General features: G+C 43.5%; 2 protein-coding genes across 7 annotated transcripts in view; one reads left to right on the top strand and one right to left on the bottom strand.

Annotated features, from left to right (window-relative positions):
* Nucleotides 1-45: 45 nt before the first annotated feature.
* On the bottom strand, nt 46-10,083 carry ITGB1BP1 (integrin subunit beta 1 binding protein 1). 6 transcript variants are annotated; one of them, XM_025197599.1, is made up of 8 exons: nt 9,974-10,083; nt 9,264-9,364; nt 7,598-7,676; nt 6,223-6,359; nt 5,366-5,454; nt 4,681-4,717; nt 4,383-4,559; nt 46-503 (listed from the first exon to the last, which is right to left on the bottom strand). In XM_025197599.1, the coding sequence occupies exons 2-8, from the start codon at nt 9,333-9,335 to the stop codon at nt 432-434; spliced, it is 663 nt and encodes a 220-aa protein (XP_025053384.1). In that variant the 5' UTR covers nt 9,336-9,364; nt 9,974-10,083; the 3' UTR covers nt 46-431. The 6 variants fall into 6 exon arrangements, with proteins under 6 accessions (XP_025053384.1, XP_025053383.1, XP_025053382.1 ...); XM_025197598.1 differs by having other exon boundaries at nt 9,943-10,074; XM_025197597.1 differs by lacking the exon at nt 9,974-10,083 and adding an exon at nt 9,841-9,968.
* The window catches only part of CPSF3 (cleavage and polyadenylation specific factor 3), a 38,945-nt gene continuing 31,142 nt past the window's right edge, over nt 9,987-17,789 (top strand). Inside the window, exons 1-3 of the mRNA XM_006018407.3 lie at nt 9,987-10,144; nt 16,138-16,201; nt 16,946-17,043. Coding sequence (XP_006018469.1) covers nt 10,074-10,144; nt 16,138-16,201; nt 16,946-17,043 — 233 coding nt within the window. The 5' untranslated portion in view covers nt 9,987-10,073. The remainder of the gene's footprint in view (nt 10,145-16,137; nt 16,202-16,945; nt 17,044-17,789) is intronic.

Here is a 17,789-nt window from a genome sequence, read left to right as displayed (position 1 = left end):
TCTAAGCAGAACCAACAGCCATGATATCTGTTTTGCATGCAGCAGTTAGAAGACAAATGTCAAACTTTTATTTTACATTCCTGTACAAAATACTATTTGTGATACAAACTTGACAATTAGAAAAAAGTCAGCATTATTCACAAATTTATGAGCTGGAAGATGACGTCTGAACTCTGAAATGACTTCTTCAGGTAAGTCAGACTTGAGCTGTCATTTTCTAATGGCTGCAGACCAACATAAGAAACTTCTATATATACAAAATTGTGTGGTTCTCCTTGGTGCAGTGTTAATGATCCTGTCCAAGCAGTGACAGAGTTCACACGTGTTCCATTCTGAAAAGCTTGATTTAGTTGGTTTTGTCACAAAAGGGGGCTGCCCTTCTCCTCAGTACAAAGCATTCTTGAAGCATCCCATATGACAGCTGAAGAAATTCAAGACTTCTCTGATGTTAAAACAGAGTCAAAGGCTGTTGACAATACTTTGCAGAGGGCTTGTGCTTGTTCCTACATTTTATAAGAATAAAAAGTCAGTGAATTATTCTCAAAAAGGATTGAGCTTAAATGCTCTTATACAGATGTTTCTGCTAGAATTTTCTTCTCTAGCTATTGTGTTATGAAATATTATGGGGAAAAAAGCCTCATTCATGTGTGTGATGTGCAACTGGCTCTGCCAGGATCTTTCAGTATAGAATAACTTAGCAGTCAAGCTCTATACAACTCAAGTTAGTTTGAAGTCATCTGGGGGGTATAAAACTTTTTTGTTTGAAAAAGTCAATTCAGCACTGTTACCTGTAATACTATCTGTACTTAGAGTGTAATCCTGAGAACCCTGGTTTCCAAATCATCCTCAAAGTTTAGTGGCATGGTAATTAGATCTCATGTACTACCATAATGCCCTGAAAATAACTACCTTTCATAGTTTAGTTAGACATGTAGGAGAAAACACTTCCTACTTGTTAAGCAGTGCTGTGTGGTACTGAAAGTTTCTGCTTGCTCCCTCCCAGCAGAGCTAAAAAAAGCTAAATGCTATCTTTGCACATGCATGAAAAGTTGTCAAGCCACCAGCATTATTCATAGATTGTAAGGCCGGACGGGACCGTGGAAGATCATAGGGTCCAGCCCCCTGCACCAAGCAGGAAAGATAACTGGGGGTCAGGTGACCCCAGCAAGATGACCATCCAGTCTCCTCTTGAAGATTTCCAGGGTAGGTGATTGCACCATCTCTGGAGGGAGCTTATTCTACAGTCTAGAGACTCTGACCGTGAAGAAGTTTTTCCTAATGTTGAGTCTGAAATGGTCTTCCAGGAGTTTGTGGCCATTACTCCTACTTTTCCCCTTGGGTGTCCTGGTGAACAGTTGCTCACCAAGCCCTTGATGTACTCTCTTAGTGTAGCAGTAAGCTGCTATCAGGTGCCCTCTCAGCCTTCTCTTCCTCAGGCTGAAGAGTCCCAGATCCCTCAGCCTTTCCTTGTATGGTTTACTGTGTAGGACTCTGATCATACAGGTGGCTCTTCTTTGGACTCTCTCAAGCTTTACCACGTCCTTGTTAAAGTGCGGTGCCCAGAACTGTACATAGTACTCCCGCTGCGGTCTCACCAGTGCTGAGTAGAGCAGAAGAATCACCTCCTTGGTCTTGCTGGAGATGCATCGATTGATGCATGCCAGAGTATTATTTCCCCTACTGGCTACAGCATCACACTGACGACTCATGTTCATATCACTGTGGTTTACTATTACCCCTAGGTCCCTTACATTCGTGGTGCTGGTCAGTTTGGTGCCACCAAGCTTGTAGGTGTGTTGGGGGTTGCTTGTCCCAAGGTGGAGCACTTTACACTTCTTGACATTGAACTTCATCAGATTCTGATCCACCTACCTTGCTAGCCTGTCTAGGTCTGCCTGTATCTGTAGCCTATCTTCAAGTGTGACCACACTTCCCCATAACTTGGTGTCATCCACGAACTTGGCCAGTGAGCTCTTCAACCCACATCCAAATTGTTCATAAAGATGCTGAAAAGTACTGGACCAAGCACCGACCCCTGAAGGACACTGCTGCTCACTTCTCACCAGAATGACAGATCCATTCACTACGAGACTCTGGGTCCCATCCTGCAGCCAGTTTCTCACCTACCTGACTTTAGTTCAGCCCACAATCGTCCAATCTTCTTGTGAGAACATCGTGGGATACTAGATCAAAGGCCTTTTGGAAGTCTAGGTATACAATGTCAACCTACTCTCTCATGTCCAGGTGGCAAGTTACCTGGTCGTAGAAGGAAATGAGGTTGGTAAAGCAAGACCTGCCTACAACGAAGCCACGCTGGCTATCATTTAGAATCTTACCTTCTCCAAGCTTGTCGCAGATAGACTTCTTGATTAACTTTTCTAGGATTTTCCCTAGGATGGAAGTTAGTCCGATTGGCCTATAGTTACCTGGGTCCTCCCTTCTGCCCTTCCTGTGGATGGGCACAATATTGCCCCTCTTCCAATCCTCAGGGACTTCTCCAGAGTGCCAGGAGTTGTGGAAGAGTTTCGCCAGGGGTTCCACAATGACTTCAGCCAGTTCCTTCAGCACTCTCGAAGGAAGATCATCCAATCCAACTGACCTGTATTTGTCTAATTTTTTAATTGGTCATATATGAATTCTACGGCAATAGTAGGAAGGCAGTTACTCCTACTGTGCTCATTCTCTACTTTACCTGGCGTGGTTTTCCCCTTGTTCTGGTGAAAGACCGAGGCAAAGTAGTCATTCAGGAGTTCAGCTTTCTCCTGGGTGCCAGTAACCAGCTCTCCTGAGTGTTGGGCAATTGCCCCACACTCCCATTTGATCTGTTTTCCTCCTGTTCCTTATGTACCTAAAGAAGGGCTTCTTGTTGTCCTTGATTCCTGTTGCTAATTTAAGTTCAGTCGCTGCTTTAGCCTTTCTTATCCATTCCCTGAAAATACAGGCCAGAAGAATAGTCCTCTTTGGGGCCTGCCCCAAGCTTCCATTGTTTATAAGCCTCTTTCTTCTTTCTTAAGAGGACCGTGATTTCCCTGTTTAGGCAAGAGGGCTTCCCAGCCCTTCTGTTACTGTTTCTCTGCATGAGAACAGACTTCCTTTGTGCTTCAAGGATTGTGTCCTTAAGGAACAACAACTTTTCGTGCATGCCTTTTGCCTTCGGTCCCTGGTCTCACAGTACTTCCCCTACTAGTGACCTAAACATATTGAAATTTGCATTTTTGAAGTCTAAAACTTCAATCCTGCTATCAGAATTGTCTGCCTTATGTCAGACAGTGAACATGATGGTTTCATGGTTGCTGTCACCCAGACTTCACTCTATATTTAAGTCTGTCACCAGGTCGGCTCCTTTGGCCAGGACCAAGTCTAGCACAGCATCACCTCTGGTTAGCCCATGCACCTCCTGAATCAGGAAGGGCTCCTCAACACAGGTCAGGAAGGATGGTGACGGATCCAACTTGGCCTAGTGTTCCTCCCAGATGTCTGGATAATTAAAATCACCCATGATGACCATGTCACGTGCACATGTGGCCTCAGTTAATTCTCAGGTGAACTCCATATTGATTTCTTCCCCCTGGTTTGGTGGTCTGTAGTATACAGCCACAGTTAGGGCCCCCCACCCCGGCCGCAACTTAACCCAGAGGGTTTCAAGCTGCTTATTTCTGGAGCCGATGTCAGCCTCCAAGGAGGTAAACTGTTCTTTCACAGAGAGCAATGTCTCCACCTTTCTTCCCTACATGGTCCCTTCTGTGTAGGGTGTAGCTCTCCATAACAATGCTCCAGCATTACCTGTGCCCAGGGGGGACAGCACAGCCTTTTCACTGCTTTTGAATGTCTAAAATAGAGATGTCAAACTTGGGGCCTGTGGAACAGTGTTGTTTGACCCTTGCAGCTTGTACAGGGGCCAGGAACTTGGAGGTAGGGCAGGGAGCCTCACTGGCAATGAGTATCAGTGGTGGGGGACAGGCAATGGCTGCATTAACTGCCACTTGCCTTGCTGCCAATCCTGTATTCCAGATCTGGGCTGTCAGTAGCCTGGCAGCCCAAATCTGGCCCAAGGGGTGAGTTTGATACCTCTGGCCTAGAACAATAATCGAAAGGATGTTACTTGAAGAATTTAAGGAAGCCTCTCCCTAGAGAGTAACAAATAGTGATTTTTAGACCTAAATTAATCTGAATATTTATCTCTGAAAGTGGAGGCTATTCTTTGAAGTCACATAATCCTCCTTGTGCTAGAATGGTTGTACCTTAGCTGTCCCACCCAACTGTACAGAATACAAGGAAAGGTTCAGAAACACCACAGATAAAGACAACATTGGCTAGAAGGCCAAATCGGACATAAAAATACACTGATCCCTAAACCCATTAGTGTAAACACACTGTCTTACCAGACTATTACACTGGTATAACCAGAGGCTGAATTCTTCATAACTTGCATCTGTTGTCTTCAAAGCCAATAAACTCTTGCCTGCTCCAAGACCATCATCATAGCAGACCATCCTCACAATTAAATACAGAGCATGTCTATGTAACACATCCTGCAACCAAGTAGCAGAAGAGATTTTCTGAAACAGTGCAAAGAGTACTATTTAAATGTCTTGTATGCTTTGAACTGCCTTTTGCAAGACTTTAATATATTTCAGAAAAAAATATTCAGCTTGAGTTATTTACAGAAGAGAAGCTTACATGCCCCTGGTAACAGCTTCTATGACACATCTGACTCCTTGAGAAAAGGTAAAGGATAAAAATGCTATTGTAGTGATTGTGATAGGACAAAAAACAAAACAGAAATAGGGTCAAATAAACTGGGGAAAAGTATCTTGTATCCCTATGTCAGTTCATTTCTTTAATTAGAAGACAAGCTGTTCAAGACACAAAACATTGGCTTTTAAATTCTTACCTAGAAATCCTAGAACACTGTGCTTAGTAAAATGCTTAGTAAAAATGATACATTCTTAACTTATTCTGGAATGCAATTTATTTTTCTCTGCATCAAATACAAGCAATATCATATCTATAAAGGGCCTATGGCTACCAAGTTTCTAAACTACAAATTGATGTCAGTGGGGTGGCACAGGTACAAAGACTAAAAAAAGCAAGTGCAAACTGCTTTAGTCTTCATCAACTTGTCTCTTTCAGGCTGAAGCCAGAAAAGCAATGGATAAAAGGTTTTTAATTTAGATACCATAGCAAGGATCTATTGCCTTCTTGAAAGTGCAATGGGATTTAAATAACATGGTCTCACACATGAAATACCTGCTGGCTTGGATGAAAGGTGTGACTGTGGAAGGACTGCAGCACCAGAGGCAGTGCTGTGCCAGAATTCCCCACCTTCCACCCAAAAAATAATAATTTGAGAAGAGTCACTTACATACTGATCTGATGTTGAGACTTTAATACCATATTTGGAAACTCCCATAATAAACTCCTCTTCGCTAGGAACAAAAGGTAACTTTCCATCTTGCTTTGGAAGAAAAAAAAAACAACCTTTAATGTATAGAAGTGACAGTGAATATACACACTGGATGGCCTTCATTTGCTTTGTTAAACTAACTTCAGCTTAAATCAGTATGCTCTTTTCCCCATCCTTAGTGCATGGAATACAGGTGCTATGCTTGGGTTTGTCCTACAAAATTGTAAAAATTTGTCTCTCTCTCTGGCAAATGGTGCAGTTCATCCAGTTATTCAGGGTGAGAAAAGACATTCTGAAGAATGAGGCTTCTTATGTTACCTCTGTGTCTGTCCTGTGAGTCAACTACCTTATGAGAAGAAAGCAGATGCAGGCAATGCTTGTTGCAAGACTGGGAATATGTGCAAGTGGCTATGTACTAGCATTGCAAACGCCTTGTTTCTGAAGTCCAAGAGGCAGTTAAAGCTTTAACTGACCTTGTGAAGAGAATCCTGATTAGTCTTTTAACAAAAGAAGCCTTTGATTGTGCAAGTACCATAGATTCTATTCTGGCTCTCGCATCACAATCTTAAGTGACCAAGAGTAGTCAGGATCCCCTTTTTTTTCTTTTTGATGCTACTTAGCTAGTCCCACCACTTCCTGCAGATCTGCCCTTTGAAGGCACCCCCCTCCAACTACTAGCTAGGGCTTGCTGTATTAAAACTCCATGTATCGCTACAGTAAATTACTTGTCTAGATTTTGGCCATCAGATCATAATAAAAGATGGGAGGAAGAAATATCAGTTTAATATGTTCCAACACATTCATAACACACTTACCTGTGCAACATCTATGTAATTTATCAAGTCCAGGGGCCCTTCCAGATTTTTGCTCTCCTCAAGTTTCAGTTTTTCAATGGCACCAACATATTTAACTCTAAATTCTGCACAGGTATCTGAATTACTGTTGCTTTGTCCTATAAGGAAATGGTAGCATAAAAGTGAGATGGTCATGATGGTCCAGAAATGGACCTGACAAAGAATGTCTTGATCTTGAAAGCTTTTCTGACTTTATCCCAACTACAGAGTTGGTCCAATAAGAGAGATCCCCCTAAGAAATCTTTGCTTCTCCTATAAGGAAAGAAATATAATTTGGAACAATCGTTCTACCCAAACAGTAATCCTATTCTTTTGGTGCCAGGAAACTTTACTTTCATAGAATCATAGAAAAACAGGGTTGGAAGGGACTTTAGCTGGTTATTAGTTCAACCCCCTGCTCAAAGCAGAACTATCCCCAACTAGATCATCCCAACCAGGATTTTGATGAGCCAGGCCTTAAAAACTTCCAAGAATGGAGATTCTATCACCTCTCTAGGTAGCCTGTTCCAGTGTTTCACCACCCTCCTAGTGAGAGAGTTTTTCCTAATATCCAACCTAAATCCTCCCTTGCTCCATGTTCTGTTATCTGCCACCACTGAGAACAGTGGTGAACCAAACAGAACCTTGTTCTGTTATCTGCCACTACTGAGAACAGAACCACTGAAAGTCCACTGTTTACTATTTCCATTGACAGGCCTCTTCAAACCAGTATGTGGAAACATTACATGAATGAGAGTTAGCACACTGTTGGATAGTAGGAGACAATTCCTAAATGGCAAAACTGTGCTTTCAGAGATGAGAATGTTAAATCTTTTTGCTACTGCTGTAGCCACAATAAGCTGCTTAAATGAATAAGTTTACCAGGTATTTCCCCTCTGTGCTTTGGTTTGGTGATTATGTATGTAATGCAGAGCCAGGTCTCTGTGGCCAAAACCTGCTCTGAAGTTCTGAGTCAACAGAAACACTCAGTGACCTTTACCTCAAACACTGGAACAGTTTTCTGTCTCGGCAGAACTTCACTTCCAGGGCCTAATATACACTGTATATCAGGTCCATGCCTGCTGCTACACCTCTTTACATCTCACCTCTGACCACTCTCCCCAGTTCTGCTATACTTTTTGTGCAACTTCTTTATGGCTCTACACTTCAACTTGCACCTCATGCGCTCTGAATGGGCAAATGCTTGTCAGGAGACAAACTGACAGCTCAACTGGCCGTGTAAATGTGTAATTCATAACTTGAATATACATTTTTCATCTCTTTCCTTCTCCCTCCCACACACACATTTATAAATCAATCCCCTCCTGGTGAACCTATCCCAGTTCTGGACACGTACCTGAACTTTTAGTGGAGTCTGTATCTAGACTGGCAACAGTACTAGATCTGGAAAGTCCACCAAGACTGGAGTCTACAGACTAGTTAAAGGGGGAGAAAAGCAGCAATACGTTAAGAACATTTTAACAATTGACCTTGAGCTTTTCTACCCCATACACTTTGTTAGCATCTTAACTCTTATGTCTTAATCTATTTAAAAGCAATCAGATCAATCCAATGAAACAAGGCCAAAAACCCCTTAATATTATATTAATCCTACTTCTCAGAAGGATTAATATAATAAAGTTTTCTGGGCATGCATTATCCTGTCTTGGTCTCATTTATAATGATGTAAACTACACATGGGTTTAATGAAGTACAAAAACATTTTTTAAAAAATGGACAAAAATTCAGCAAAAATGAACTTTAAAGAAGTTGCCTGCAATTTTTTTCCTTTGACTGTAACATAACCTTTGGGAAATTGGCAAGGGCAGATCTGTCATTAGCATTTGAAGCGATGCGACCTTTAGCAATGAGATGTATATTAGAAATACCAAACATTTCAGGAAATCTGGAAGACTGAATTCATCATTCTTAACACTGAAGTTTGACAGACTATACTTACTGGCTGTCAGACCTTCCACTTCAAAGAGTTTTAAAGAAATGCTGCATAAAATATAGGCAGTCTTTTTGTTAATCTGTTCAGAAGAACCAAATTCAATAACATTTTGCAATGCTGCTGTGAAAGTTCTTGTTAATAATTAATACAGAAAAAAGTGAATGTTTCCTACAAACTCCTTTTCTTGTGCTGTCAGAAAGCTGTCATATTTGAAGGCATAGCTGCTGAACTTAGTAGTGAGTTACTGGCCATATAGTGGAAAAAGAACATGCTAATTTGCACACACAACTGCTCATTCTAGTCTTCCTTTGCTTTACAAAGAAAACAAACCAAGTTGTTAATTTCAGGAAAAGTTATTAACATGAACTATCCATAATAAGGTAGCCAACTGACAGATCAAAAAAATTACTTGCTATACATGAACATTGTGCTTCCTATTGTATATGCCAAAAGATGCAGTCTACAATGAGAAACTTGCATCCTGAAAGATGCTAACTAGTTGCAATCGACTAATTACAATTATTTCATTGGTCATTCAAGGTCAAATACTAATTTCAGAAAATAAATTTGGATTAGATCCAATAATCCAATGCATAGAAAGCAATTTTATGTAGGATGTTGTTAATTTCATCTATCAACGAAGCTGATCAAATCCACCCCGAGATGATGTGTGGCTAGATCCTTTGAAATGCCCAACTAGCATGCTCTTTCCATACTTTTTACACAGCATTCAGCTTGGCCAGTGAACAGCTGTACGTCCAAAGAAGTTCTCCTGCATTGGCACTCTGCTGCAATGATCTATCATCCTTTCTTAAACTGAAAATGCAGACTGTTTTAAGTCTATCAGGCAATCTCCTCATCAGGTCACCTTAGGACAAGGTGTTGTATTGGTTATCTTAAAACACAACTTTAAGGACAGGTGAAACAGAAAATATTCTCTCAATTGCAGAATCTGCCATTTCACAAACATCCCACTTCTAACGTCACCGCTGAACGAACCACAGAACCGTCTGATCACAGCAGACAGAACTGTTCTACAGACTGACGCTGCAGACCAGCCTCAGCTTACCTTACTCTTGGTGCTGATTTCGCTACTTTGTGAGCTGCTGCTGCTGTGTCGTTTTTTCCCTTTCCTGAACATTTTTCACCATAATTAGATCAAAGAAAATTCTACAAGAGAGAGGGGAAAAACTGGTCATGTGACATCGCCAAGATTAGTCAGTACCCAGACACCAGCATGGACTCTCTATCTAACCTTAAAAGCCACTCGACCCGTGATTTTTGAGGACGGACCTAGGAACCAAAACCGGCCCCACCTCTTCCTACTCTGCTACTTCAACAAAATAGTACAAAAATACTACCAAGTTCTCTTTGTCTGGGGTTCTCTCTGCGTAAGAACAGGAAGGACTATAGCTTAACGGACTAGCTCACAAAACTGTTGCAAGGATAATTTTCTAAAGTTAATAATGCAGTTTGAACAGGGTACACGGAAGCAGAGCAGCTGATTAAACAGGTTTACTCAATGACAAGCTTTAGAGCAGCGGTTCTCAACCAGGCTGAGCCGCAGCACCCTGGGCTGCCACAGGATCCTTTTAAGGGGGTCACGGCCCGGCCCGCAAGGGCCCCCGCACGCGCGCCCAGATTACCCCCAGCCTCATCCCGGCGGTAGAGGGCAGCACCGGGCCGGGGCCGCTGCTCCCAGCCCGCGGGACGTGGACAACGCCCCGAATAAGCGGCAAACTCCTCACCACAGCAACCAGCCTCAGCAACCGGAAGTACCTTTCCACTTCCGGTCCCCCTCGGCCCGGAAGCTGCTGGGGGCGCCGAGTGTGGGTGCCGGCGAGGGACACAGCGCGCTGCTTTGCGCCCGTTCGCCGCTATGTCGGCGAAGAGGAAGGCCGACGCCATGATCCCGGCCGAGGAGAGCGACCAGCTGCTTATCCGGCCCCTGTGAGTGGGCGGGGGAGGGGGCCTGGGCGCTGCCCGCGCCGGGGGGAGCGGGGCTCGAGGCGTCCTGAGTTCTCCCGGCCGGCTTGGTGCAGGCGGCGGGGGCCCAACAGCTGCGCCGGCTTCCTTGGGCCCTGTCCGACGGGTGCAGGATCGCCTCCGCCTCCCGCCCGGCCGCCGGGCCACCGCTGCCCTGGTCTCCGGCCCGCAGTCTTTGGCAGCGCTGCGCCGAGGCCTGGGGAGGGCCGGGGCTGTTTGCGGCCCGGCGCGCGGAGTGGGCCTGTGCTCTTGGCACACTGAAAAATGGGGTTTGGTGTTTTGTGCTGAGCTCCGCGGGTGCGGGAGAGCTGAGGCGATGGCTGCGGGCCTGAGGCAGGGAGCAGAGGAAGCCTCCCTGGGCCTGTCTCGACCCTGTGTGTTGGTCCAATAAAAGATATCGCCCACAAGAGCTCTTGTCTCCCGCGTTTGAGTTTGTGATCCGGCTCCTCCCTCACCCTGGTGGCCGCCAGTGGTCTATCCCCTCCCTCTGCACCGGCGTGTGGTCCTTCTTTCCTAGGACTGACATGGGACTGTCTTTGGAAAACTACTGGACTGTCTTTGTCATCTGCAGGCCAGCTCTGTACTTTATCACAATGATCTTATTAGAGCTCAGCTCGCAGCTCTTCCAAAATCAGAAAGTCTTGTTATCCATGTAAACCCTGTTCTTAGGGAAACAATGTCGAGACTGGTGTGACTGCACTTATTTTTGATGCATCTCAGGTCAGTCACGCAGGCCTGGGCTCCCCTGCCAGTAATGACTACCTTAACCCTGAAACTTCAAACTTTTTTATTTAAAAAATGGGGGGGAAGGTTATAGATCACAAGCACACATTTTGGCTGCTTCCCAACACTGATTACTAGGGGTGCACTGATTCATAGATGCTGGGGTCAGAAGGGACCTCACCAGATCATCGAGAAAGAGTGCTGGGGTCAGATGACCCCAGCTAGATGCCTCCCCAGCCTTCTCTTGAAGACCCCCAAGGTAGGGGAGAGCACCACTTCTCTTGGAAGCCCATTCCAAATTTTGGCCACCCGTACCATGAAGAAGTTTTGCCTGGTATTTAGCCTAAATCTGCTCTCTGTCAGTTTGTGACTGTCGTTCCTTGTTACCCCAAGAGGCACCCTGGTGAGCAGAACGTCTCTGATCCCTTGCTGCACCCCCTAGTGAATTTGTAGGCAGCCACAAGATCACTTCTCAGCCTTCTCTTGCGGAAGCTGCAGAGGTCCAGGTTCCTCAGTCTCTCCTCATAGGGCTTGTCCTGTAAGCCCCTAACCATATGAGTGACTCTTCTCTGGACCCTCTCGAGTCTATCAACATCCTCGAAGTACGGCACCCAAAACTGGATGCAGTACTCCACCTGCGGTCTGACCAATGCCACATAGAGGGGAAGTATCACCTCCTTGTATCTATTCGTCATGCATCTGTTGATGCATGATCAAATGCAGTTAGCTTTGCTGATGATTTTGTCACACTGACAACTCATGTTCATCTTGGAGTCTGCTATGACTCTGAGATCCCTTTTCGTTTCTGTGCTGCTGACAAGCTCACTTCCTAGCCAGTAGATGTGCTGGATATTGTTGTGCCCTAGGTGCAGCACTCTGCACTTGTCTTTGTTGTACTGCATCCTATTGTGTACTGCCCACTTTTCCAACCTGTCCAGGTCTGCCTGCCATTGTTCCCTACCCTCTGGAGTGTGCACTTCACCCCACAATTTAGTATCATCCTCAGACTTGGACAGGGTACACTTCACACCCACATCCAAGTTACTAATGAAGATAATGAAGAGTACAGATCCGAGGACCGAACCCTGTGGGACCCCACTACCCACATCCTTCCAGGTTGATACCGACCCATCTACTACCACTCTCTGGGTATGACCGCTAAGCCAATTTGCCACCCACCAGATGTGTAAACATCTATGTCACAGTCTCTTTAATTTATTTATGAGAATGGGATGAGGTACCATACCAAAGGCCTTCCTAAAATCCAAGAAAATGACATCCACCTCTACTCCTGCATCTAAGCTTTGTGTGACGCTGTCATAAAATGAAACCAGATTGGTCAGGCATGATCTGCCTGCAGTGAATCCATGCTGGTTGTCCTGCTGCATTATTTTTCCCTCTGGGCTCCCACAAATATGATCCTTCATAACCTTTTCAAAGACCTTTCCAAGGATGGAGGTGAGGTGGGACTGGCCTATAATTGCTTGGATCCTCCTTCCTCCCTTGCTTCAAAATAGGAACCACATTGGCCCTTTTCCAGTCCTCCGGGACCTGACCCGAGTGCCAGGAGTGCTCAAACAGCTGTGCCAGTGGTTCTGTTATGACACTCGCCAATTCCTTCAGTACCCTCGGATGCAGCGCTTCCGGACCTGCCAACTTAAACACATTCAGTCTATCCAAGTGACTCTGCACCAAGTCAGCATTGACAGTTGGTGGGCTGGTGTCCCACTGATGCCTGTCTAAGAGCCCATTAGGAGACTTATCTTGACCCCTGTTCAGGAACACCGAGGCAAAAAACTCATTGAATAGCTCAGCCTTATCCCCTCTGTCGGTCACTAATTGCTCCTTCTTGTTCAGTAGGGGTCCTATGCTGCTGTGTGCCTTCCTTTTACTCCCTACATACCTATAAAAAAAGACTTTTTGTTGTCTTCAATTTATGTTGCCAGCCTCAGCTCTGTAGTTGCTTTGGCCTTTCTGACTGCCTCCCTGCAAGTAGGTATACTCCTCCTTGGTAGCTTCCTCCTGCTTCCACCGCCTATATGCCTTCTTTTTTGCCCTTGGGTTCCCCTGGATTTCCCTGTTTAGCCAAGGAAGTTTTTTGGTTCCTTTCCCCCTTTTCCCTCGTACTGGGATAGTCTCCCTGTGCACCTGAAGGATCGCTTCCTTTAGGAACAACCACCCTTCCTGGACTCCCATCTCACCAATACTCTTATCCTGCAGTGCGTCATTGACTAGACTCCCAAGCACACTGAAGTTAGCCTTCCTGAAGTCAAGCGCTTCCACCCTATTAGTTACCTTACCCACCCTACACCATATGGTGAATTCGATTGATTGGTGGTTGCTGTCCCCAAGGTGACCACGAATTTGCAGCTCCCCTACCAGGTCCTCCCCCATAACCAACACCAAGTCCAGTAAGGTATTCACCCTAGTGGGACCATGTACCTTCTGAGTTAGGTGAAGGTTCTTAACCTGCGTACAGGACCTATGTGAGTGGTTGGATTTGGCTGACTGCTTCTCCCAGCAGATGTCAGGGTAGTTTAGGTCTCCCATGACAACCATGTCCCTAGACTGTATGGACTCTGAGAGCTGTCTCAAGAATTCCAAGTCTAGCTTATATATATATATATTCTTGAGACAGCTCTCAGAGCAGCAGGGGTCTGAGTGCTGGGGCTGCCACGGCGACATTGGGCTGTGCACGGGCGGGTAGGACACTGCACAAGGGACGTTCAGCTCCGCCAGGCACCAGGTGCCTTCGCAAAAGTGACTTCTCCTTGGCAGCAGGGGGAGCTCGGCTGCGTGGGGCCCACTGGCACTGAGGCATTGGTGTGCTCTGGGGCTCCAAACGCACCTGGTGTCACTGCCCATACAAAGGTCTACTCTACCTGCCCAGGATGGCAGCGCAGGCTGCACGGGGAGCAGGGATGCAGGTAGGAGCCATGGATGAGGGAGTGATGTATGTGGGAATGAAGTGGTCACCGTCTTCCTTATGAGGGCCAAAGCAGGCAGGAGGCATGTGTGTGTTATAAATACAAAGCAAACAAACAGAAAGTCTTATTTGTGTCAGTAGTTTAAAATGCCTTGCACTATTACTAAATATCTGTTATCAGATCAGCATTGGCCAATATGGCTGGCTAATCATCGGCTATTGGTATTGGCCAAGAAAATCTTTTATCAGTGCACCCTTACTGAGTACTGAGCAGTACAGAATACCATAAGCTACAGTGTCAGGATCCTGTGGCCAGGCTTAAGGCGGTGATTGGAAACTCACCCCCTGGTACTTCCCTATCTCCAAACAGTGCTGTTCTCATGCATCTGGGTTTGGTCCTGGAGTCGCAGGAGCTGTCTTTTCTGTTGTATCACCTGCAGACAATCTCTTTGCCATTTTGTCATGTCTTACATGGCATCAGTATCTTTGCTTTGACAGTTTGACCTGTGTCACAAGACACCAAAACTATATTTAACTTAAGTGCTGATAACAAAGAGTGTCATTGCTCAGATGAAGGTAGCTGTAGTGAGTTATCAGAATGAAGGAGATAACTGATTATAACTTGTGCATCTGCCAGTGTAGCAAAAAAGAGTTATGGGGAATCTAATCAGCTTCCAAAATAAATGGAATTGAACCAGTCCTGTTCTGTCATTAATGACAGCATTGTGACCCTCCAGGGAAGTAAAATCTTAACTCTATGGAAAGAGAAAGTATTAATAGAGAGCCCTTAGCTTTGAGTTTCTAGAGATATGCATTACCATAATATCTAGCATGTCAGGATTTAAGTTACTTTTTACTTGAGTAAACTGATATACTAGAACCAGTTGCAGAATACTGAAATGTAATGGCCTCAGCCAAGCAAAATGCAAAATGCAAAGCATGGCGGATACTCTGTGTGTATGTAATGTAATGCAATGTAATTTAGTAATCATGTGCTTCCTGCACTTGATTATTCTGGGGGTGTGAGATTTGTAGAATCACTAGAAACTTATTTTTTCCATCAGATAGCATGTTAACCTTTGGCTGACTGCCTTTAGTCAGTCAGAGCTAGGCTTTGCAAAATTGCTGGAGCTGTTTCTCAGTTGCCTTGATACAAATGTGCAAAACTCACAAATCTACTCAGACTGCTGTAATCTCAGCGCTCTGATTGAATTCCTCATAATTTCCAAGCTGTATTTTAGCAATGAATATACCACCTCCATTTTTCAGTGTTGTGACAGGAATTGGAAACCTCTCATTGTATATAAAACTAAAAAGGATGGAGACTGGGGGGTTATATTACAAATGACAGATGCATTGGAGCTCTTGTCTCCTGAACACTGGTCACGTAGAGAGTATTGGTTGTCACTTCCTTATATTGGAAAAATCATATTTCTCCTTTACTTTTGAGATGCCTTATTAACATCTTTCATTTATTTTGTGAAAGAAAGGATCAATATAAATAATAAATTGAGGGTGTTTCCTGCTAACTTGACAACAATTCTGTGGTAGGCCAATAAAATCTGGATAAGGATACAGGTACAGTTGAAAGCCCCTACACCATATTTAATAATTTAAGGGATAAATTTACCATATCTCAGTTGCTTCACTCACAAGTAAATCAGCCTCCTTCAGCAAAAGCAAGGTTTCTGCCATAAGTGAGGGGTTAGACTATAGCTGTTTTCAGCTTTTTTAGACTCAAGGCATCACTTAGAAAATGTTAGCTCTTAGCTTTCACTTGTTTTTGACTACAGAAAAAATAAGAGCAATTCTTTTGTTGCAAAGAACTCAAAACACAAGAAGTCAGAATGTTTTTGACACTTTGGATTCCGATTTGAATGTTCTGGGTTTACCTTGTAAATCCATATATAGTTGTTTGCTTACCTAACAGTGCTATTATTGAGTGGTGCTCTATGGCACCCTGGTTGAGAATCACTGGATTAATGACCTTCTCAAATCACCTCCAGTTTTATTTTTCTCTAATTCTGTAGTTGTTAATGAACCAAAAAAAGAGGCCAGAGCCATTTTGCTAGAGTAGGTCTCCTGTGTGCTGTTTTGGATAGAATTACAGTTTGACTTAACAGAATTACGCTGTTCACACATTGTAAGCACCCTATCGTTTTGCAGTCAGCATGGTACATTACAGTGTAATTAATCCTGCAATAGTCATTGAAAGGTGCAGTTCAATACAGTATTGCAGCTAATTGTCTTGTGTTAAGTGGGTAGTTGATTTTGTTTCTGGTAACTTTGTCATTGATTTCTTTTACAGAGGTGCTGGGCAAGAAGTAGGAAGATCATGCATTATTTTGGAGTTTAAAGGAAGAAAAATAATGGTAATTGTTATATTATTGTGTTACATTGCTAATTTAATATTTTTTGAAGTTTAAAGGAAGAACAATAATGGTAATTATTTGTAAACACCCTCAGTTACAACATCTGTTGTAGAAAGCTATCGTGGGCAAATCCAAGTTCCTAACTAAAACTTCGTATCGAAGTTTGCCGCTTCCAGAAGAGATGGATCCTATGGTTCCCAAGAACAGTTTAAACAGTGGAAGGACATAAATTCTGAAAGAAAGTTTAGGTATCTATTTATGCTTGTGTGCAGATGATACCTAGCCTTCAGTGGTTGTGTGTAAATGATACCTAACTTTCAGTGGAGCCTGTATCTATACTTTGTAAACATAGTTTTGAATATAGTCCAAACACCCACATATCCTTGCTTTTCTACTATTGAGCTTAGGTGATAAAATCTATGCTTAAATACTTTTTTTCAGCTATTTACTCAAAAAGTAGAAGCATGAATAGACATGTGAAAAGAATCACAAAAGGCATACAGTTTTCCATTGGGGATATGCTATATAGACAGACACACTAGCTGAGCTTCTATCATGGAACTTAATCTTCCAATGTTAAAAATAGTGAATAAACAAAATGAACTTTTCTTACGTGATACTGAAAGTCGCAAATCATTTGTAACTAAGTTAAATTTAGTAACTAAGTTTGTAAATTAAACTGCATGATTCTCTTTATATGTAGTTTTCTGTTAAGAGTTTCCGTTATTTTTCATCACTTTTCAGCTTGATTGTGGAATACACCCTGGTCTAGAAGGAATGGATGCCCTTCCTTACATTGACTTGATAGATCCTGCTGAGATTGATCTTCTCTTAATTAGTCAGTAAGTTGCACTTTGAACAAGAATTAGTGCTTTTTAGAGGGTCGATGTAATGTAGGCTGTATCGCTGGGAGAAAACGCATGGGGTGGCAGTTCCCAGTATCTTTTTATTATGTAAACTAGGTCTTAATATCAAAACTTTTATCCATCCCCATTACAACTTTGCCTCATGTTTCCTGTTTGTAATCATATAATACTATGTAACTTTACGATGGCAACTTCAGCTGTTCTTCATGTAGAAAACAAGTTTTAGGAAAATATTGTTTGTATTTTAGCACCAGCAATCAGTAGAAAAGCTTATACAGACTTAAATGGAGGTTGGCTCAGGCCCATAATAGTAATTACCAATGAGAAAGGAGCCAGCTTTATGAAACCAGTTAACTTTCCATGAACTACCCATGTTTTACATACTAGCATTTGATACAGTAGTTCAAGGGGCATTCACCCAAATACATTATGTATTTCTTACACCTGTATCTCAGGAGCCGTTCAAATTAGCACTGTAGCACAGTTGAAATCATAGGAAAGTAGGACTGGAAGGGACCTCATGAGGTCATCTAGTTCAGCCCCACCCCTCCCCCCTCACTATTCTATCCCAGCCAAGTTTCTCTCGAACCTGTTATTGAAAATTTCCAGGGGTGGAGATTCCAAAACTTCTCAGTGATTCTTTAATGATTCCTTAAAAAAATCACTCCCCTGTCTGTATTTGTGTAGATGTGGCAAAACACTTATCTAGTGTGCTACTAAAA

This window comes from Alligator sinensis, unplaced genomic scaffold (genome assembly GCF_000455745.1).
Source record: "Alligator sinensis unplaced genomic scaffold, ASM45574v1 scaffold866_2, whole genome shotgun sequence".
Lineage (NCBI taxonomy): Eukaryota > Metazoa > Chordata > Crocodylia > Alligatoridae > Alligator > Alligator sinensis.
Note: the sequence above shows the minus strand (reverse complement) of the source record. Positions and strands in the feature narration are given on the sequence as shown.